Consider the following 23,677-nt stretch of genomic DNA (forward strand, 5'->3'; position numbering starts at 1 on the left):
GCTAATTCCAGCGCTATTCAACTGTTGCTGAATTGAATCAACCCCAATGAGTCTGGGGGGTGACAGAGGTAGGAGGGCCCTGCTCACACACTTACACTCTACAGACCACCAGATGTAAAATTAATCCTGCGTATTATATGAATACGGTGGAACATTGCTGCATATTAGAGACCTTGATACGTTTTACGGCTTTCTAACATAAACACGTTATTAGGCTTTGATAGAATTTTCCATCTTTCCATAAAAGAAATGTTTTTACTGCTTAAATTTCCTATTACATGTGAATACGCCCCCACACCAGAGCCCTCCGTTCTCTTTGTTGTCGGACTATACATCTGAATATAAGTAGATAAACATATAAATACAGATGAAAACAAGAACAAGTCCATGTTAAGCATTAGTCCTATTTATAACTTATAAATAAATAAATCTGAATAATAGTTTAAACCAGCTAACCCTGTTTTTAACATAGGCAGATAAACGGCAACATCAAGTCCATCAACGCTTTGGGCGGAGCTGTTTTTGCGGGTCCCCGCGCCGGCAGCTCTACAAATGTTTCTGCTGGCGGGCACAAGAGATTCACTTCAGCTTGCTACCCTCGGGGGTGGTGCATAAATGTGCATTTAGGGGCCCAAACAGGTCTTTTTGCATCGCACCCATTCGTTTACCTGGGTTTTACCACTTTACGCAGCTAAACCCGACTGATATGGACAGCTATTAGCACGATAACTGGGGGGGGGGGGGGGGCAATTGAATATCAGCCCACGATCGCCCGTCACTTAGACAGGAGATCGGGCGCGATGAAACAAATGAGTAGATGTGACATTGTCAGGAGAAGGTCTGAGCACTGGAAAGCACAGACTGCTCTATGCCCGGAGGGCGTCCTAAGAACACCTGCTGCAAACACACGCTGCTACAGTCACCACCTGCTGCAAACACACACTGCCACAGTCACCACCTGCTGCAAACACACGCTGCTACAGTCACCACCTGCTGCAAACACACGCTGCTACAGTCACCGCCTGCTGCAAACACACGCTGCTACAGTCACCGCCTGCTGCAAACGCACGCTGCTAGTCACCGCCTGCTGCAAACACACGCTGCTACAGTCACCGCCTGCTGCAAACACACGCTGCTACAGTCACCACCTGCTGCAAACATGCTGCTACAGTCACCGCCTGCTGCGAACACACGCTGCTGCAAACACACGCTGCTACAGTCACCGCCTGCTGCAAACACACGCTGCTACAGTCACCGCCTGCTGCAAACACACGCTGCTACAGTCACCGCCTGCTGCAAACACACACTGCTACAGTCACCGCCTGCTGCAAACACACGCTGCTACAGTCACCACCTGCTGCAAACACGCTGCTAAAGTCACCACCTGCTGCAAACACACACTGCTAGTCACCACCTGCTGCTACAGTCACCACCTGCTGCAAACACACACTGCTAGTCACCACCTGCTGCAAACACACACTGCTACAGTCACCACCTGCTGCAAACACACACTGCTACAGTCACCACCTTATGCAAACACACACTGCTAGTCACCACCTGCTGCAAACACACACTGCTACAGTCACCACCTGCTGCAAACACACGCTGACAGTCACCACCTGCTGCAAACACACGCTGCTAGTCACCACCTGCTGCAAACACACGCTGCTACAGTCACCACCTGCTGCAAACACACACTGCTACAGTCACCTGCTGCTGCAAACACACGCTGCTAGTCACCACCTGCTGCAGTCACCACCTGCTGCAAAAACACGCTGCTACAGTCACCACCTGCTGCAAACACACACTGCTACAGTAACCACCTGCTGCTAGTCACCACCTGCTGCAAACACACACTGCTATAGTCACCACCTGCTGCAAACACACGCTGCTAGTCACCACCTGCTGCAGTCACCACCTGCTGCTAGTCACCACCTGCTGCAAACACACACACTGCTACAGTCACCACCTGCTGCAAACACACACTAATCCAGTCACCACCTGCTGCAAACACACGCTGCTACATTCACCACCTGCTGCAAACACACACTGCTACAGTCACCACCTGCTGCAAACACACACTGCTACAGTCACCACCTGCTGCAAACACACACTGCTACAGTCACCACCTGCTGCAAACACACGCTGCTACAGTCACCACCTGCTGCAAACACACGCTGCTACAGTCACCACCTGCTGCAAACACACGCTGCTACAGTCACCACCTGCTGCAAACACACGCTGCCAGTCACCACCTGCTGCAAACACACGCTGCCACAGTCACCACCTGCTGCAAACACACACTGCTACAGTCACCGCCTGCTGCAAACACACGCTGCTACAGTCACCGCCTGCTGCAAACACACGCTGGTACAGTCACCGCCTGCTGCAAACACACGCTGGTACAGTCACCGTCTGCTGCAAACACACGCTGCTACAGTCACCGCCTGCTACAAACACACGCTGCCAGTCACCACCTGCTGCAAACACACGCTGCCACAGTCACCACCTGCTGCAAACACGCTGCCACAGTCACCACCTGCTGCAAACACACGCTGCCACAGTTACCACCTGCTGCAAACACACGCTGCTACAGTCACCACCTGCTGCAAACACACACTGCTACAGTCACCGCCTGCTGCAAACACACACTGCTAGTCACCACCTGCTGCAAACACACGCTGCTACAGTCACCACCTGCTGCAAACACACACTGCTACAGTTACCTGCTGCTACAGTCACCACCTGCTGCAAACACACACTGCTACAGTCACCACCTGCTGCAAACACACACTGCTACAGTCACCACCTGCTGCAAACACCTGCTACAGTCACCACCTGCTGCAAACACCTGCTAGTCACCACCTGCTGCAAACACACACTGCTAGTCACCGCCTGCTGCAAACACACGCTGCTACAGTCACCACCTGCTGCAAACACACACTGCTACAGTCACCTGCTGCTAGTCACCACCTGCTGCAAACACACACTGCTACAGTCACCACCTGCTGCAAACACACACTGCTAGTCACCACCTGCTGCTAGTCACCACCTGCTGCAAACACACACTGCTACAGTCACCACCTGCTGCAAACACACACTGCTACAGTCACCACCTGCTGCAAACACACACTGCTACAGTCACCACCTGCTGCAAACACACGCTGCTACAGTCACCACCTGCTGCAAACACACTGCTACAGTCACCACCTGCTGCAAACACGCACTGCTAGTCACCACCTGCTGCAAACACACACTGCTACAGTCACCACCTGCTGCAAACACACGCTGCTACAGTCACCACCTGCTGCAAACACACGCTGCTACAGTCACCTGCTGCTACAGTCACCACCTGCTGCAAACACACACTGCTACAGTCACCACCTGCTGCAAACACACACTGCTACAGTCACCACCTGCTGCAAACACACACTGCTACAGTCACCACCTGCTGCAAACACACACTGCTACAGTCACCACCTGCTGCAAACACACACTGCTACAGTCACCGCCTGCTGCAAACACACTGCTAGTCACCGCCTGCTGCAAACACACACTGCTACAGTCACCACCTGCTGCAAACACACACTGCTACAGTCACCACCTGCTGCTAGTCACCACCTGCTGCAAACACACACTGCTACAGTCACCACCTGCTGCAAACACACTGCTACAGTCACCACCTGCTGCAAACACACGCTGCTACAGTCACCACCTGCTGCAAACACACGCTGCTAGTCACCACCTGCTGCAAACACACACTGCTACAGTCACCACCTGCTGCAAACACACACTGCTACAGTCACCACCTGCTGCAAACACACACTGCTACAGTCACCACCTGCTGCAAACACACACTGCTGCAAACACACGCTGCTAGTCACCACCTGCTGCAAACACACATCGCTACAGTCACCACCTGCTGCAAACACGCTGCTAGTCAACACCTGCTGCAAACACACGCTGCTAGTCACCACCTGCTGCAGTCACCACCTGCTGCAGTCACCACCTGCTGCAAACACACGCTGCTAGTCTCCACCTGCTGCAAACACACGCTGCTAGTCACCACCTGCTGCAAACACACGCTGCTACAGTCACCACCTGCTGCAAACACACTACTACAGTCACCACCTGCTGCAAACACACTACTACAGTCACCACCTGCTGCAAACACACTACTACAGTCACCACCTGCTGCAAACACATGCTGCTACAGTCACCACCTGCTGCAAACACATGCTGCTACAGTCACCACCTGCTGCAAACACACACTGCTACAGTCACCACCTGCTGCAAACACACACTGCTACAGTCACCACCTGCTGCAAACACACACTGCTACAGTCACCACCTGCCGCACTGGGGGATAGCTAGTGACTGCTGCAAACACACACTGCTACCGTCACCACCTGCTACACAGGGGGGTAGCTAGGGACTTATGGTGGTTATCTTACGAGGGATCCGCATTCCCTGTAGAAGCAGCTCTCACATTAGGAGGAGCCCCGCTGAGGTTCCTAGTGACAGTGGCTCTCACCTATATAGTGGTTACACATTAGGAGGAGCCCCGCTGAGGTTCCTAGTGATAGTGGCTCTCACCCATACAGTGGTTACACATTAGGGAGAGCCCCGCTGAGGTTCCTAGTGACAGTGACTCTCACCCATACAGTGGTTACACATTAGGGAGAGCCCCGTTGAGGTTCCTAGTGACAGTGACTCTCACCCATACAGTGGTTACACATTAGGAGGAGCTCCGTTGAGGTTCCTAGTGAAAGTGGCTTTCACCTATATAGTGGTTACACATTAGGAGGACCCCCGCTGAGGTTCCTAGTGACAGTGGCTCTCACCCATACAGTGGTTACACATTAGGAGGAGCTCCGTTGAGGTTCCTAGTGAAAGTGGCTTTCACCTATATAGTGGTTACACATTAGGAGGAGCCCCGCTGAGGTTCCTAGTGACAGTGGCTCTCACCCATACAGTGGATACACATTAGGAGGAGCTCCGCTGAGGTTCCTAGTGACAGTGGCTCTCACCCATACAGTGGTTACACATTAGGGAGAGCCCCGTTGAGGTTCCTAGTGACAGTGACTCTCACCCATACAGTGGTTACATATTAGAGAGAGCCCCGCTGGGGTTCCTAGTGACAGTGACTCTCACCCATACAGTGGTTACACATTAGGGAGAGCTCCGCTGAGGTTCCTAGTGACAGTGACTCTCACCCATACAGTGGTTACATATTAGAGAGAGCCCCGCTGGGGTTCCTAGTGACAGTGACTCTCACCCATACAGTGGTTACACATTAGGGAGAGCTCCGCTGAGGTTCCTAGTGACAGTGACTCTCACCCATACAGTGGTTACACATTAGGGAGAGCTCCGCTGGGGTTCCTAGTGACAGTGACTCTCACCCATACAGTGGTTACACATTAGGGAGAGCTCCGCTGAGGTTCCTAGTGACAGTGACTCTCACCCATACAGTGGTTACACATTAGGGAGAGCTCCGCTGAGGTTCCTAGTGACAGTGACTCTCACCCATACAGTGGTTACATATTAGAGAGAGCCCCGCTGGGGTTCCTAGTGACAGTGACTCTCACCCATACAGTGGTTACACATTAGGGAGAGCTCCGCTGAGGTTCCTAGTGACAGTGACTCTCACCCATACAGTGGTTACACATTAGGGAGAGCTCCGCTGGGGTTCCTAGTGACAGTGACTCTCACCCATACAGTGGTTACACATTAGGGAGAGCTCCGCTGAGGTTCCTAGTGACAGTGACTCTCACCCATACAGTGGTTACACATTAGGGAGAGCTCCGCTGGGGTTCCTAGTGACAGTGACTCTCACCCATACAGTGGTTACACATTAGGGAGAGCTCCGCTGAGGTTCCTAGTGACAGTGACTCTCACCCATACAGTGGTTACATATTAGAGAGAGCCCCGCTGGGGTTCCTAGTGACAGTGACTCTCACCCATACAGTGGTTACACATTAGGGAGAGCTCCGCTGAGGTTCCTAGTGACAGTGACTCTCACCCATACAGTGGTTACACATTAGGGAGAGCTCCGCTGGGGTTCCTAGTGACAGTGACTCTCACCCATACAGTGGTTACACATTAGGGAGAGCCCCGCTGAGGTTCCTAGTGACAGTGACTCTCACCTATATAGTGGTTACACATTAGGAGGAGCCCCGCTGAGGTTCCTACTGACAGGCGGATAGAGCAGTTGATGGGCACAGCACCTGGCAAAGGCAGAAACCTGCTTAATCATGGCACGCTCTACATGTAACACATAGCAGGTAATCACTCCTGTGAAAAGCATGGACTACCACCATTGCAGCAGCAGCCACCGAGCACAAGAGCTGACCATCTCGTGTTCAGCGGGCATAGCTTCCACATGATACATCCGAGGTGTGGCATCACTGTCACTCGCAATAAGCAGCAGTGGGTACAAGACAGCAGCACAGCGCTCCATTACTAACCACAGTGTAATGAGCCGGGGAAAGGCGGAGAACAGAGTGACGCTGCCGCCAGCCATGTACAACTTACTACCAGCGAAGGCCCAAGAGCAACGAAGCGCAGACATATACCAGCGGCCCATCACACACAACCAATAACTATACATCACAGAAACACCAACTGCACATGGCAAAGCCGGCACATATACATGGCCGCTGTATGTACACCACTGCTGGGGAGCTCAGGGCTGGCACACAGGCACGGCATTCCTGCAGGAGACAGAGGGTTACCCTGCACAGCGCACACACAGAGTGGCCATGTATACACCAGCACCAGGAGGAGACAGAGGGTTACCCTGCACATCACATATACATGGCCGCTGTTGGGGAGCTCAGGGCTGGCACACAGGCACGGTACTCCTGGTGGAGACAGAGGGTTACCCTGCACATCACATATACATGGCCGCTGTATGTACACCGCTGCTGGGGAGCTCAGGGCTGGCACACAGGCACGGTACTCCTGGTGGAGACAGAGGGTTACCCTGCACATCACATATACATGGCCGCTGTATGTACACCGCTGCTGGGGAGCTCAGGGCGGGCACATAGGCACAGTACTCCTTCATATATTACTCAGCGTCACATCACAAATGCATGGAAATTGCTTCTTACGTGTCACAAAACAACGCAACAGGTAGAAGCGCACGCCGCACATTACCTATCCCACAGCCACCGCCATACACCCTGCAGACCTTAGCAGGAACTACAACATCCAGCAAGTCTCTTCCATCATGTGCTGGAGACAGGGCACTGCCAGGGAGCACGCTGTGCCCTAACCAGGAGGCGGACTTACGTTGTGTTCATGTGATCAGACTGATAACTAGCACAGATCAGCAACATATATAGCGATAGTGAGCACCAGCAGGACATCACCCACCCCCGTGCACCCTTCTCCGACACAGAAAGAGCAGCAGCAGATATACACCAGCAAGAGGGTTACCCTGCACAGCACACACACACACAGGGGCCATGTATACACCAGCACGAGGGTTACCCTGCACAGCGCACACACAGGGGCCATGTATACACCAGCACGAGGGTTACCCTGCACAGCGCGCACACACACACAGGGGCCATGTATACACCAGCACGAGGGTTACCCTGCACAGCGCGCACACACACAGGGGCCATGTAAACACCAGCACGAGGGTTACCCTGCACAGCGCACACACAGGGGCCATGTATACACCAGCACGAGGGTTACCCTGCACAGCGCACACACACAGGGGCCATGTATACACCAGCACGAGGGTTACCCTGCACAGCGCGCACACACACAGGGGCCATGTAAACACCAGCACGAGGGTTACCCTGCACAGCGCGCGCACACACAGGGGCCATGTAAACACCAGCACGAGGGTTACCCTGCACAGCGCACACACAGGGGCCATGTATACACCAGCACGAGGGTTACCCTGCACAGCGCACACACAGGGGCCATGTATACACCAGCACGAGGGTTACCCTGCAGAGCGCGCGCGCACACACACACAGGGGCCATGTATACACCAGCACGAGGGTTACCCTGCACAGCGCACACACGGGGCCATGTATACACCAGCACCAGGAGGAGAGAGAGGGTTACCCTGCACATCACATATACATGGCCGCTGTATGTACACCGCTGCTGGGGAGCTCAGGGCTGGCACACAGGCACGGTACTCCTGCAGGAGAGAGAGGGTTACCCTGCACATCACATATACATGGCCGCTGTATGTACACTGCTGCTGGGGAGCTCAGGGCTGGCACACAGGCACGGTATTCCTGCAGGAGAGGGTTACCCTGCACAGCGCGCACACAGAGTGGCCATGTATACACCAGCACCAGGAGGAGACAGAGGGTTACCCTGCACATCACATATACATGGCCGCTGTATGTACACTGCTGCTGGGGAGCTCAGGGCTGGCACAGGCACGGTACTCCTGCAGGAGAGGGGGTTACCCTGCACAGCGCGCACACAGAGTGGCCATGTATACACCAGCACCAGGAGGAGACAGAGGGTTACCCTGCACATCACATATACATAGCCGCTGTATGTACACCGCTGTTGGGGAGCTCAGGGCGGGCACACAGGCACGGTATTCCTGCAGGAGACAGAGGGTTACCCTGCACATCACATATACATGGCCGCTGTATGTACACCGCTGCTGGGGAGCTCAGGGCGGGCACATAGGCACAGTACTCCTTCATATATTACTCAGCGTCACATCACAAATGCATGGAAATTGCTTCTTACGTGTCACAAAACAACGCAACAGGTAGAAGCGCACGCCGCCCGCACATTACCTATCCCACAGCCACCGCCATACACCCTGCAGACCTTAGCAGGAACTACAACATCCAGCAAGTCTCTTCCATCATGTGCTGGAGACAGGGCACTGCCAGGGAGCACGCTGTGCCCTAACCAGGAGGCGGACTTACGTTGTGTTCATGTGATCAGACTGATAACTAGCACAGATCAGCAACATATATAGCGATAGTGAGCACAGACTGATAATACGCACCAGCAGGACATCACCCACCCCCATGCACCCTTCTCCGACACAGAAAGAGCAGCAGCAGCAGATATACACCAGCAAGAGGGTTACCCTGCACAGCGCACACACACAGGGGCCATGTATACACCAGCACGAGGGTTACCCTGCACAGCGCGCACACACACAGGGGCCATGTAAACACCAGCACGAGGGTTACCCTGCACAGCGCACACACAGGGGCCATGTATACACCAGCACGAGGGTTACCCTGCACAGCACACACACACAGGGGCCATGTATACACCAGCACGAGGGTTACCCTGCACAGCACACACGCAGTGGCCATGTATACACCAGCACCCACAGAGGCAACACTCAATGCGAATATATACACCAGCACCAGGAGGAGAGAGGGGGTTACCCTGCACAGCACACACCCAGTGGCCATGTATACACCAGCATCCACAGAGGCAACACTATGCATACACCAGCACCAGGAGACAGAGGGTTACCCTGCACAGCGCGCACACACACAGTGGCCATATATACACCAGCAGGAGACAGAGGGTTACCCTGCACAGCGCACACACACAGTGGCCATGTATACACCAGCACCAGGAGGAGACAGAGGGTTACCCTGCACAGCACACACAGGGGCCATGTATACACCAGGAGGAGACAGAGGGTTACCCTGCACAGCGCACACACAGATGCCATGTATACACCTACCACCCACAGCAGTAAAGAGGCCACACACTCTGCAAATATACACTGGCAGCAGGAGTAAGTAGATGGTTACCCTGCACAGCGCGCGCACACACACACACACACACACAGTAGCCACGAATACACACGGACCCCACAGTAACACGTAGGCCACACTCACCACCGATACATACACTGGCAGGAGGAGACAGCAGAGGGTTACCCTGCACAGCATATACACACAGTAGCCAGGTAGCTATACACCCAGCCACCACAGCAGCACAGAGGCCGCACTCACCACAGTATATATACACTGGCAGCAGGAGACAGCAGAGGGTATACGCCCTGCCACCATACCACTGATATATACACTGGCAGCAGGAGACAGCAGAGGGTATACGCCCTGCCACCATACCACTGATATATACACTGGCAACCAGAGGGTTACCCTGCACATCACACACACAGTAGCCGGGTATACCGCCACACTCACCACAACATACTCACCATATACACACGCTGGCAGCAAAGGGTTACCCAGCACACACACACACAGTAGCCAGGTATACACACTAACACATCACAGATATATACACTGGCAGCAGGAGACTGCAGAGGGTCACCCTGCACAGCACAATGTAGCTGGGAATACACCCTGCCCCCACACCACATTTATACACTGGCAGCAAGAGACAGCAGAGGGGCACACTGTAGCCGGGAGTACACCCTACATATACACTGGCAGCAGAGGGTTACCCTGCACAGCACACTGTTGCCCGGAGTACACCCTGCCCCCACACCACACATATACACTGGCAGCAGAGGGTTACCCTGCACAGCACACTGTTGCCCGGAGTACACCCTGTCCCCACACCACATATATACACTGGCAGCAGGAGACAACAGAGGGTCACCACATATATATATATACACTGGCAGCAGAGGGTCACCCTGCACAGCACACTGTTGCCCGGAGTACACCCTGCCCCCACACCACACATATACACTGGCAGCAGAGGGTTACCCTGCACAGCACACTGTTGCCCGGAGTACACCCTGTCCCCACACCACATATATACACTGGCAGCAGGAGACAACAGAGGGTCACCACATATATATACACTGGCAGCAGAGGGTCACCCTGCACAGCACACTGTTGCCCGGAGTACACCCTGCCCCCACACCACATATATACACTGGCAGCAGAGGGTTACCCTGCACAGCACACTGTTGCCCGGAGTACACCCTGTCCCCACACCACATATATACACTGGCAGCAGGAGACAACAGAGGGTCACCACATATATATACACTGGCAGCAGAGGGTCACCCTGCACAGCACACTGTTGCCCGGAGTACACCCTGCCCCCACAGCAGCACACAGGCCGCACTCACCGCGGATATAGAGCAGCGCTGCGGGCTGGAAGGGGCCGTTGGGGGTCGCTGCGTCCACCACCATCCTGCTTGCAGCCTTAGGACATGTCAGCATGAGAGAAGCGGGGGGAGCGGCGACGTCTCAGGGAAGGGACCCGGCAGCCATCTTACCTACAGCACAGAGCAGGGAAGGGGCGGGGGCGGCGGGTCTGCGGCTGGGGAGGAGCCGGGTGACGTCACCGCCAGGAGCCCGCACATTGGCTGAGAGAGACTACATAACCAGCGCGTGCTCCGATTGGCTGACCCCGGGCTCAGTGTGTGACGTCTGTAAACAGGGGCGGGGACAGGTGAAGACACGCCCCCACAACACAGATCTGCCAGAGGGAGCAGCTCCCCCGTATTACCTACAGCGCCCCCATACACAGGTCACCGCCAGAGGGAGCAGCTCCCCCATACACAGGTCACCGCCAGAGGGAGCAGCTCCCCCATACACAGGTCACCGCCAGAGGGCGCAGCTCCCCCGTATTACCTACAGCTCCCCCATACACAGGTCACCGCCAGAGGGCGCAGCACCCCCATACACAGGTCACCGCCAGAGGGCGCAGCTCCCCCATATACAGGTCACCACCACAGGGAGCAGCTTCCCCATACACAGGTCACCGCCAGAGGGCGCAGCACCCCCATACACAGGTCACCGCCAGAGGGCGCAGCTCCCCCGTATTACCTACAGCTCCCCCATACACAGGTCACCGCCAGAGGGCGCAGCTTCCCCATACACAGGTCACCGCCAGAGGGCGCAGCACCCCCATACACAGGTCACCGCCAGAGGGCGCAGCTCCCCCGTATTACCTACAGCTCCCCCATACACAGGTCACCGCCAGAGGGCGCAGCACCCCCATACGCAGGTCACCGCCAGAGGGCGCAGCTCCCCCATACACAGGTCACCGCCACAGGGAGCAGCTTCCCCATACACAGGTCACCGCCAGAGGGAGCAGCTCCCCCATACACAGGTCACCGCCAGAGGGCGCAGCTCCCCCGTATTACCTACAGCTCCCCCATACACAGGTCACCGCCAGAGGGAGCAGCACCCCCATACACAGGTCACCGCCAGAGGGCGCAGCTCCCCCATACACAGGTCACCACCACAGGGAGCAGCTTCCCCATACACAGGTCACCGCCAGAGGGAGCAGCTCCCCCGTATTACCTACAGCTCCCCCATACACAGGTCACCGCCAGAGGGCGCAGCACCCCCATACACAGGTCACCGCCAGAGGGCGCAGCTCCCCCATACACAGGTCACCACCACAGGGAGCAGCTTCCCCATACACAGGTCACCGCCAGAGGGAGCAGCTTCCCCATACACAGGTCACCGCCAGAGGGCGCAGCACCCCCATACACAGGTCACCGCCAGAGGGCGCAGCTCCCCCGTATTACCTACAGCTCCCCCATACACAGGTCACCGCCAGAGGGCGCAGCTTCCCCATACACAGGTCACCGCCAGAGGGCGCAGCACCCCCATACACAGGTCACCGCCAGAGGGCGCAGCTCCCCCGTATTACCTACAGCTCCCCCATACACAGGTCACCGCCAGAGGGCGCAGCACCCCCATACGCAGGTCACCGCCAGAGGGCGCAGCTCCCCCATACACAGGTCACCGCCACAGGGAGCAGCTTCCCCATACACAGGTCACCGCCAGAGGGAGCAGCTTCCCCATACACAGGTCACCGCCAGAGGGCGCAGCACCCCCATACACAGGTCACCGCCAGAGGGCGCAGCTCCCCCATACACAGGTCACCGCCACAGGGAGCAGCGCCTCCTTATTACCTGCAGCGCCCCCATACACAGGTCACCGCCAGAGGGAGCAGCGCCTCCTTATTACCTGCAGCGCCCCCATACACAGGTCACCGCCACAGGGAGCAGCGCCTCCTTATTACCTGCAGCGCCCCCATACACAGGTCACCGCCAGAGGGAGCAGCACCTCCTTATTACCTGCAGCGCCCCCATACACAGGTCACCGCCAGGGGGATCAGCGCCTCCTTATTACCTGCAGCGCCCCCATACACAGGTCACCATAAGAGGGAGTGGCGCCCCCATACACAGGTCACCGCCAGGGGGAGCAGCACTCCCGTATTACCTGCAGCGCCCCCATACACAGGTCACCGCCAGAGGGAGTGGCGCCCCCATACACTGGTAACCGCCAGAGGGAGTGGCGCCCCCACACACTGGTCACCGCCAGAGGGAGTGGCGCCCCCACACACTGGTCACCGCCAGAGGGAGTGGCGCCCCCACACACTGATCACCGCCAGAGGGAGTGGCGCCCCCATACACTGGTCACCGCCAGAGGGAGCGGCTCCCCCGTATTACCTGCAGCGCCCCATACACAGGTCACCGCCAAAATGAGAGGCTCCCTCGTATTACATGCAGCGGCCCCCATACACAGGTCACCGCCAGGGGGAGCAGCACCCCTGTATTACCTGCAGCGCCCCCATACACGTCACCACTAGAGGGAGTGGCGCCCCCATACACTGGTCACCGCCAGTGGGAGCGGCTCCCCCGTATTACCTGCAGCGCCCCCATACACTGGTCACCGCCAGAGTGGCGCCCCCATACACTGGTCACCGCCAGAGGGAGTGGCGCCCCCATACACTGGTCACCGCCAGAGGGAGTGGCGCCCCCATACACTGGTCACCGCCAGAGGGAGTGGCGCCCCCATACACTGGTCACCGCCAGAGGGAGCGGCGCCCCCATACACTGGTCACCGCCAGAGGGAGCAGCTCCCCCATACACAGGTCACCGCCAGAGGGCGCAGCTCCCCCATACACAGGTCACCGCCACAGGGAGCAGCTTCCCCATACACAGGTCACCGCCAGAGGGAGCAGCTTCCCCATACACAGGTCACCGCCAGAGGGCGCAGCACCCCCATACACAGGTCACCGCCAGAGGGCGCAGCTCCCCCGTATTACCTACAGCTCCCCCATACACAGGTCACCGCCAGAGGGCGCAGCACCCCCATACACAGGTCACCGCCAGAGGGCGCAGCTCCCCCATACACAGGTCACCGCCAGAGAGAGCAGCTTCCCCATACACAGGTCACCGCCAGAGGGCGCAGCACCCCCATACACAGGTCACCGCCAGAGGGCGCAGCTCCCCCATACACAGGTCACCGCCACAGGGAGCAGCGCCTCCTTATTACCTGCAGCGCCCCCATACACAGGTCACCGCCAGAGGGAGCAGCACCTCCTTATTACCTGCAGCGCCCCCATACACAGGTCACCGCCACAGGGAGCAGCGCCTCCTTATTACCTGCAGCGCCCCCATACACAGGTCACCGCCAGAGGGAGCAGCACCTCCTTATTACCTGCAGCGCCCCCATACACAGGTCACCGCCAGGGGGATCAGCGCCTCCTTATTACCTGCAGCGCCCCCATACACAGGTCACCGCCAGAGGGAGTGGCGCCCCCATACACAGGTCACCGCCAGGGGGAGCAGCACTCCCGTATTACCTGCAGCGCCCCCATACACAGGTCACCGCCAGAGGGAGTGGCGCCCCCATACACTAGTAACCGCCAGAGGGAGTGGCGCCCCCATACACTGGTCACCGCCAGAGGGAGTGGCGCCCCCATACACTGGTCACCGCCAGAGGGAGTGGCGCCCCCATACACAGGTCACCGCCAGAGGGAGAGGCTCCCTCGTATTACATGCAGCGGCCCCCATACACAGGTCACCGCCAGGTGGAGCAGCACCCCTGTATAACCTGCAGCGCCCCCATACACGTCACCACCAGAGGGAGTGGCTCCCCCATACACTGGTCACCGCCAGTGGGAGCGGCTCCCCCGTATTACCTGCAGCGCCCCCATACACTGGTCACCGCCAGAGTGGCGCCCCCATACACTGGTCACCGCCAGAGGGAGTGGCGCCCCCATACACTGGTCACCGCCAGAGGGAGTGGCGCCCCCATACACTGGTCACCGCCAGAGGGAGTGGCGCCCCCATACACTGGTCACCGCCAGAGGGAGTGGCGCCCCCATACACAGGTCACTGCCAGAGGGAGTGGCGCCCCCATACACAGGTCACCGCCAGAGGGCGCAGCACCCCCATACACAGGTCACCGCCAGAGGGCGCAGCACCCCCATACACAGGTCACCGCCAGAGGGCGCAGCTCCCCCATACACAGGTCACCGCCACAGGGAGCAGCGCCTCCTTATTACCTGCAGCGCCCCCATACACAGGTCACCGCCAGAGGGAGCAGCACCTCCTTATTACCTGCAGCGCCCCCATACACAGGTCACCGCCACAGGGAGCAGCGCCTCCTTATTACCTGCAGCGCCCCCATACACAGGTCACCGCCAGAGGGAGCAGCACCTCCTTATTACCTGCAGCGCCCCCATACACAGGTCACCGCCAGGGGGATCAGCGCCTCCTTATTACCTGCAGCGCCCCCATACACAGGTCACCGCCAGAGGGAGTGGCGCCCCCATACACAGGTCACCGCCAGGGGGAGCAGCACTCCCGTATTACCTGCAGCGCCCCCATACACAGGTCACCGCCAGAGGGAGTGGCACCCCCATACACTGGTAACCGCCAGAGGGAGTGGCGCCCCCATACACTGGTCACCGCCAGAGGGAGTGGCGCCCCCATACACTGGTCACCGCCAGAGGGAGTGGCGCCCCCATACACTGGTCACCGCCAGAGGGAGCGGCGCCCCCATACACTGGTCACCGCCAGAGGGAGCGGCTCCCCCGTATTACCTGCAGCGCCACCATACACAGGTCACCGCCAGAGGGAGAGGCTCCCTCGTATTACATGCAGCGCCCCCATACACAGGTCACCGCCAGGGGGAGCAGCACCCCTGTATTACCTGCAGTGCCCCCATACACGTCACCACCAGAGGGAGTGGCGCCCCCATACACTGGTCACCGCCAGTGGGAGCGGCTCCCCCGTATTACCTGCAGCGCCCCCATACACTGGTCACCGCCAGAGAGAGTGGCGCCCCCATACACTGGTCACCGCCAGAGGGAGTGGCGCCCCCATACACTGGTCACCGCCAGAGGGAGCGGCGCCCCCATACACTGGTCACCGCCAGAGGGAGCGGCTCCCCCATATTACCTGCAGCGCCCCCATACACAGGTCACCGCCAGAGGGAGCAGCACCCCTGTATTACCTGCAGCGCCCCATACACGTCACCACCAGAGGGAGCGGCGCCCCCATACACAGGTCACCGCCAAAGGGAGCAGCTCCCCCATACACAGGTCACCGCCATGGGGAGCGGCTCCCCCATACACAGGTCACCGCCAAGGGGAGCAGCTCCCCCATACACAGGTCACCGCCAGAGGGAGCAGCTCCCCCATACACAGGTCACCGCCACAGGGAGCGGCGCCCCCATACACAGGACACCGCCAGGGGGATCAGCGCCTCCTTATTACCTGCAGCGCCCCTATACACTGGTCACCGCCAGAGGGAGTGGCACCCCATACACAGGTCACCGCCAGGGGGAGCAGCACTCCCGTAATACCTGCAGCGCCCCCATACACTGGTCACCGCCAGAGGGAGTGGCGCCCCCATACACTGGTCACCACCAGAGGGAGTGGCACCCCCATACACTGGTCACCGCCAGAGGGAGTGGCGCCCCCATACACTGGTCACCGCCAGAGGGAGCGGCTCCCCCGTATTACCTGCAGCACCCCCATACACAGGTCACCGCCAGAGGGAGAGGCTCCCCGTATTACCTGCAGCGCCCCCATACACAGGTCACTGCCAGAGGGAGCGGCTCCCCCGTATCACCTGCAGCGCCCACATACACAGGTCACCACCAGAGGGAGCGGCGCCCCCATACACAGGTCACCGTCATGGGGAGCAGCTCCCCCGTATCACCTGCAGCGCCCCCATGCACAGGTCACTGCCAGAGGGATCAGCTCCTCTGTATTACCTGCAGTGCCCCCATACACAGGTCACCGCCAGAGGGAGCAGCGCCTCCTTATTACCTGCAGCGCCCCCATACACAGGTCACCGTCATGGGGAGCAGCTCCCCCTTATCACCTGCAGCGCCCCCATGCACAGGTCACCGCCAGGGGGAGCAGCTCCTCTGCATTACCTACAGCTCCCCCATACACAGGTCACCGCCAGAGGGAGCAGCTCCCCCATACACAGGTCACCGCCAGAGAGAGCAGCTCCCCCATACACAGGTCACCGCCACAGGGAGCAGCGCCTCCTTATTACCTGCAGCGCCCCCATACACAGGTCACCGCCAGAGGGAGCAGCACCTCCTTATTACCTGCAGCGCCCCCATACACAGGTCACCGCCACAGGGAGCAGCGCCTCCTTATTACCTGCAGCGCCCCCATACACAGGTCACCGCCAGAGGGAGCAGCACCTCCTTATTACCTGCAGCGCCCCCATACACAGGTCACCGCCAGGGGGATCAGCGCCTCCTTATTACCTGCAGCGCCCCCATACACAGGTCACCGCCAGAGGGAGTGGCGCCCCCATACACAGGTCACCGCCAGGGGGAGCAGCACTCCCGTATTACCTGCAGCGCCCCCATACACAGGTCACCGCCAGAGGGAGTGGCGCCCCCATACACTGGTAACCGCCAGAGGGAGTGGCGCCCCCATACACTGGTCATCGCCAGAGGGAGTGGCGCCCCCATACACTGATCACCGCCAGAGGGAGTGGCGCCCCCATACACAGGTCACCGCCAGAGGGAGAGGCTCCCTCGTATTACATGCAGCGGCCCCCATACACAGGTCACCGCCAGGTGGAGCAGCACCCCTGTATAACCTGCAGCGCCCCCATACACGTCACCACCAGAGGGAGTGGCTCCCCCATACACTGGTCACCGCCAGTGGGAGCGGCTCCCCCGTATTACCTGCAGCGCCCCCATACACTGGTCACCGCCAGAGTGGCGCCCCCATACACTGGTCACCACCAGAGGGAGTGGCGCCCCCATACACTGGTCACCGCCAGAGGGAGTGGCGCCCCCATACACTGGTCACCGCCAGAGGGAGTGGCGCCCCCATACACTGGTCACCGCCAGAGGGAGTGGCGCCCCCATACACAGGTCACCGCCAGAGGGCGCAGCACCCCCATACACAGGTCACCGCCAGAGGGCGCAGCACCCCCATACACAGGTCACCGCCAGAGGGCGCAGCTCCCCCATACACAGGTCACCGCCACAGGGAGCAGCGCCTCCTTATTACCTGCAGCGCCCCCATACACAGGTCACCGCCAGAGGGAGCAGCACCTCCTTATTACCTGCAGCGCCCCCATAACAGGTCACCGCCAGGGGGATCAGCGCCTCCTTATTACCTGCAGCGCCCCCATACACAGGTCACCGCCAGAGGGAGTGGCGCCCCCATACACAGGTCACCGCCAGGGGGAGCAGCACTCCCGTATTACCTGCAGCGCCCCCATACACAGGTCACCGCCAGAGGGAGTGGCACCCCCATACACTGGTAACCGCCAGAGGGAGTGGCGCCCCCATACACTGGTCACCGCCAGAGGGAGTGGCGCCCCCATACACTGGTCACCGCCAGAGGGAGTGGCGCCCCCATACACTGGTCACCGCCAGAGGGAGCGGCGCCCCCATACACTGGTCACCGCCAGAGGGAGCGGCTCCCCCGTATTACCTGCAGCGCCACCATACACAGGTCACCGCCAGAGGGAGAGGCTCCCTCGTATTACATGCAGCGCCCCCATACACAGGTCACCGCCAGGGGGAGCAGCACCCCTGTATTACCTGCAGTGCCCCCATACACGTCACCACCAGAGGGAGTGGCGCCCCCATACACTGGTCACCGCCAGTGGGAGCGGCTCCCCCGTATTACCTGCAGCGCCCCCATACACTGGTCACCGCCAGAGAGAGTGGCGCCCCCATACACTGGTCACCGCCAGAGGGAGTGGCGCCCCCATACACTGGTCACCGCCAGAGGGAGCGGCGCCCCCATACACTGGTCACCGCCAGAGGGAGCGGCTCCCCCATATTACCTGCAGCGCCCCCATACACAGGTCACCGCCAGAGGGAGCAGCACCCCTGTATTACCTGCAGCGCCCCATACACGTCACCACCAGAGGGAGCGGCGCCCCCATACACAGGTCACCGCCAAAGGGAGCAGCTCCCCCATACACAGGTCACCGCCATGGGGAGCGGCTCCCCCATACACAGGTCACCGCCAAGGGGAGCAGCTCCCCCATACACAGGTCACCGCCAGAGGGAGCAGCTCCCCCATACACAGGTCACCGCCACAGGGAGCGGCGCCCCCATACACAGGACACCGCCAGGGGGATCAGCGCCTCCTTATTACCTGCAGCGCCCCTATACACTGGTCACCGCCAGAGGGAGTGGCACCCCATACACAGGTCACCGCCAGGGGGAGCAGCACTCCCGTAATACCTGCAGCGCCCCCCATACACTGGTCACCGCCAGAGGGAGTGGCGCCCCCATACACTGGTCACCACCAGAGGGAGTGGCACCCCCATACACTGGTCACCGCCAGAGGGAGTGGCGCCCCCATACACTGGTCACCGCCAGAGGGAGCGGCTCCCCCGTATTACCTGCAGCACCCCCATACACAGGTCACCGCCAGAGGGAGAGGCTCCCCGTATTACCTGCAGCGCCCCCATACACAGGTCACTGCCAGAGGGAGCAGCTCCCCCATACACAGGTCACCACCAGAGGGAGCGGCTCCCCCGTATCACCTGCAGCGCCCACATACACAGGTCACCACCAGAGGGAGCGGCGCCCCCATACACAGGTCACCGTCATGGGGAGCAGCTCCCCCGTATCACCTGCAGCGCCCCCATGCACAGGTCACTGCCAGAGGGATCAGCTCCTCTGTATTACCTGCAGTGCCCCCATACACAGGTCACCGCCAGAGGGAGCAGCGCCTCCTTATTACCTGCAGCGCCCCCATACACAGGTCACCGTCATGGGGAGCAGCGCCCCCATGCACAGGTCACCGCCAGGGGGAGCAGCTCCTCTGCATTACCTACAGCTCCCCCATACACAGGTCACCGCCAGAGGGAGCAGCTCCCCCATACACAGGTCACCGCCAGAGAGAGCAGCTCCCCCATACACAGGTCACCGCCAGAGGGAGCAGCGTCTCCTTATTACCTGCAGCGCCCCCATACACAGGTCACCGCCACAGGGAGCGGCGCCCCCATACACAGGTCACCGCCAGGAGGATCAGCGCCTCCTTATTACCTGCAGCGCCCCCATACACAGGTCACCGCCAGAGGGAGTGGCGCCCCCATACACTCTTCACCGCCAGAGGGAGTGGCCCCCCATACACAGGTCACCGCCAGAGGGAGCGGCGCCCCCATACACAGGTCATCGCCATGGGGAGCAGCTCCCCCGTATCACCTGCAGCGCCCCCATGCACAGGTCTCCGCCAGAGAGCAGCACCCCCTATTACCTGCAGCACCCCCATACACAGGTCACCGCCAGAGGGAGCAGCTCCCCCGTATTACCTGCAGCGCCCCCATACACAGGTCACCGCCAGGGGGAGCAGCACCCCTGTATTACCTGCAGCACCCCCATACACGTCACCGCCAGAGGGAGCGGTGCCCCCATACACAGGTCACCGCCAGGGGGGGCAGCACCCCCGTATTACCTGCAGCGCCCCATACACAGGTCACCGCCAGAGGGAGCGGCGCCCCCATACACAGGTCACCGCCAGGGGGAGCAGCACTCCCGTATTACCTGCAGCGCCCCCATACACAGGTCACCGCCAGAGGGAGCAGCTCCCCCGCATTACCCGCAGCGCCCCCATACACATGTCACCGCCAGAGGGAGCAGCTCCCCCATATTACCTGCAGCGCCCCCATACACAGGTCACCGCCAGAGGGAGCGGCGCCCCCATACACAGGTCATCGCCATGGGGAGCAGCTCCCCCGTATCACCTGCAGCGCCCCCATGCACAGGTCTCCGCCAGAGAGAGCAGCACCCCCTATTACCTGCAGCACCCCCATACACAGGTCACCGCCAAAGGGAGCGGCTCCCCCGTATTACCTGCAGCACCCCCATACACAGGTCACCGCCAAAGGGAGCGGCTCCCCCCTATTACCTGCAGCACCCACATGCACAGGTCTCCGCCAGAGAGAGCAGCACCCCCTATTACCTGCAGCACCCCCATACACAGGTCACCGCCAAAGGGAGCGGCTCCCCCCTAGTACCTGCAGCACCCCTATGCACAGGTCTCCGCCAGAGAGCAGCACCCCCTATTACCTGCAGCACCCCCATACACAGGTCACCGCCAAAGGGAGCGGCTCCCCCGTATCACCTGCAGTGCCCACATACACAGGTCACCACCAGAGGGAGCGACGCCCCCATACACAGGTCACCGAAATGGGGAGCAGCTCCCCCGTATCACCTGCAGCGCCCCCATGCACAGGTCACCGCCAGAGGGAGCAACTCCCCCGTATTACCTGCAGCACCACCATACACAGGTCACCGCCAGAGAGATCAGCGCCTCCATGCACAGGTCACCGCCAGAGAGAGCAGCACCCCCTATTACCTGCAGCACCCCCATACACAGGTCACCGCCAGAGGGAGCGGCTCCCCAGTATCACCTGCAGCGCCCACATACACAGGTCACCACCAGAGGGAGCGGCGTCCCCATACACAGGTCACCGCCATGGGGAGCAGCTCCCCCGTATCACCTGCAGCGCCCCCCATGCACAGGTCACCGCCAGAGGGAGCAACTCCCCCGTATTACCTGCAGCACCCCCATACACAGGTCACCGCCAGAGGGATCAGCGCCTCCATACACAGGTCACCACCAGAGGGATCAGCGCCTCCATACACAGGTCACCGCCAGAGGGAGCAGCTCCCCCATACACTGGTCACCGCCAGAGGGAGCGCCGCCCCCATACACTGGTCACCGCCAGGGGGAGCGGCTCCCCCGTATTACCTGCTGCGCCCCCATACACAGGTCACCGCCAGAGGGAGCAGCTCCCCCATACACTGGTCACCGCCAGAGGGAGCGCCGCCCCCATACACTGGTCACCGCCAGGGGGAGCGGCTCCCCCTTATTACCTGCTGCGCCCCCATACACAGGTCACCGCCAGAGGGAGCGCCGCCCCCATACACTGGTCACCGCCAGAGGGAGCGGCTCCACCGTATTACCTGCAGCGCCCCCATACACAGGTCACCGCCAGGGGGAGCAGCGCCCCAATATACACAGGTCACCACCAGGGGGAGCAGCGCCCCCATACACCGGTCACCGCCAGGAGGAGTGACACCTCCACATAAACAGGTCACCCCCAGAGGGAGCCGCGCCTCCACATACACAGGTCACCGCTAGGGAAAGCGGCGCCTCCACATACACAGGTCACCCCCAGGGGGAGCGGCGCTCCCGTATTACCTGCAGCGCCCCCATACACAGGTCTACCCCCAGGGGGAGCTGCGCCCCCACATACACAGGTCACCGCCAGGGGGAGCCGCACCTCCACATACACAGGTCACCGCCAGGGAACAGTGTCTCCATATACACAGGCACAGGCTACCCCCATATAAACAGGTCACTGCCAGGGGGAGCAGCGCCTCCACATACACAGGCCATCCCCATATACACAGGTGACCGCCAATGGGAGTAACGCCCCCATTTACACAATTCACCGCCAGTGGGAGCAACGCCCCCATATACACAGGTCACCGCGAGAGCAGCGCCCCCATACACACAGGTCAGCGCAAGAGAGAGCAGCGCCCCAATATACACAGGTCACCACCAGGGGGAGCAGCACCCCAATATACACAGGTCACCACCAGGGGGAGCAGCACACAATATACACAGGTCACCACCAGGGGGAGCAGCACACAAGGTGGAGCAGCACACAATATACACAGGTCACCACCAGGGGGAGCAGCACACAATATACACAGGTCACCACCAGGAGGAGCAGCACACAATATACACAGGTCACCACCAGGAGGAGCAGCACACAATATACACAGGTCACCACCAGGAGGAGCAGCACCCCCATATTACCTGGATACCCCTATAAACAGGTCACCCCCAAGGGGAGCAGCACCCACATATTACCTGCACCCCCCTACACAGGTCACCCCCAGGGAGGGAGCAGCAGCGGAATACACAGGTTACCCATACGCAGGTCGTGCTGGCTTATTGGGTGTAATAGCATAGCCCCGGGTGATGTACTGTGGGTAATTGGCTATCACCCATAGTGTATGGGCTATAAGCGGCATGTATAAATATGGCAGTGCATGATGTTCCCAGCGGGAGGCCGCTACTCATCTTATGTATGATCATGGTGTCCTGCATATACTCGTGTGAGAGTAACAGAACCGCACATGGTTTTCCCCATTGTTTTAGGGTGATTGAAATAAAAACAAATCTATAGAAACAAGTCCACCCGTTAGTGCTACGCCCCATACACACCCAGACATGCCTGCAGAACGCATCACTGCTGTATGGGGTACGTGCAGCCGCTCCCTCCTCCGCACGGTTGTAGTTTTCACTTCTCATTCTCCATAGGCTGGCACAGCCTGGTACACGGGCGCGAGGTAACACTACGTGTAACAGTGTGTGTAGGACTAACGCTACACCTGCTATTCAGTGAAGAACACATACCGTGGCATAGTCCGCCATCAATACCACCGCA

The 23,677-nt window shown here is 59.6% G+C and overlaps 1 protein-coding gene across 3 annotated transcripts in view; it reads right to left on the bottom strand.

Moving 5' to 3' along the window:
- The window catches only part of PPP2R5C (protein phosphatase 2 regulatory subunit B'gamma), a 153,961-nt gene that overhangs the window by 77,225 nt on the left and 53,059 nt on the right, over positions 1-23,677 (bottom strand). The window contains exon 1 of one of the 3 annotated variants that reach the window (XM_063948633.1): positions 11,081-11,271. The exons of the other annotated variants lie outside the window; for them this stretch is intronic. Coding sequence (XP_063804703.1) covers positions 11,081-11,174 — 94 coding nt within the window. The 5' untranslated portion in view covers positions 11,175-11,271. Of the gene's footprint in view, positions 1-11,080; positions 11,272-23,677 lie in introns of those variants that run through there. 3 annotated transcript variants of the gene reach the window in all.

The sequence above is a fragment of the Pseudophryne corroboree genome, chromosome 12, assembly GCF_028390025.1.
Source record: "Pseudophryne corroboree isolate aPseCor3 chromosome 12, aPseCor3.hap2, whole genome shotgun sequence".
Lineage (NCBI taxonomy): Eukaryota > Metazoa > Chordata > Amphibia > Anura > Myobatrachidae > Pseudophryne > Pseudophryne corroboree.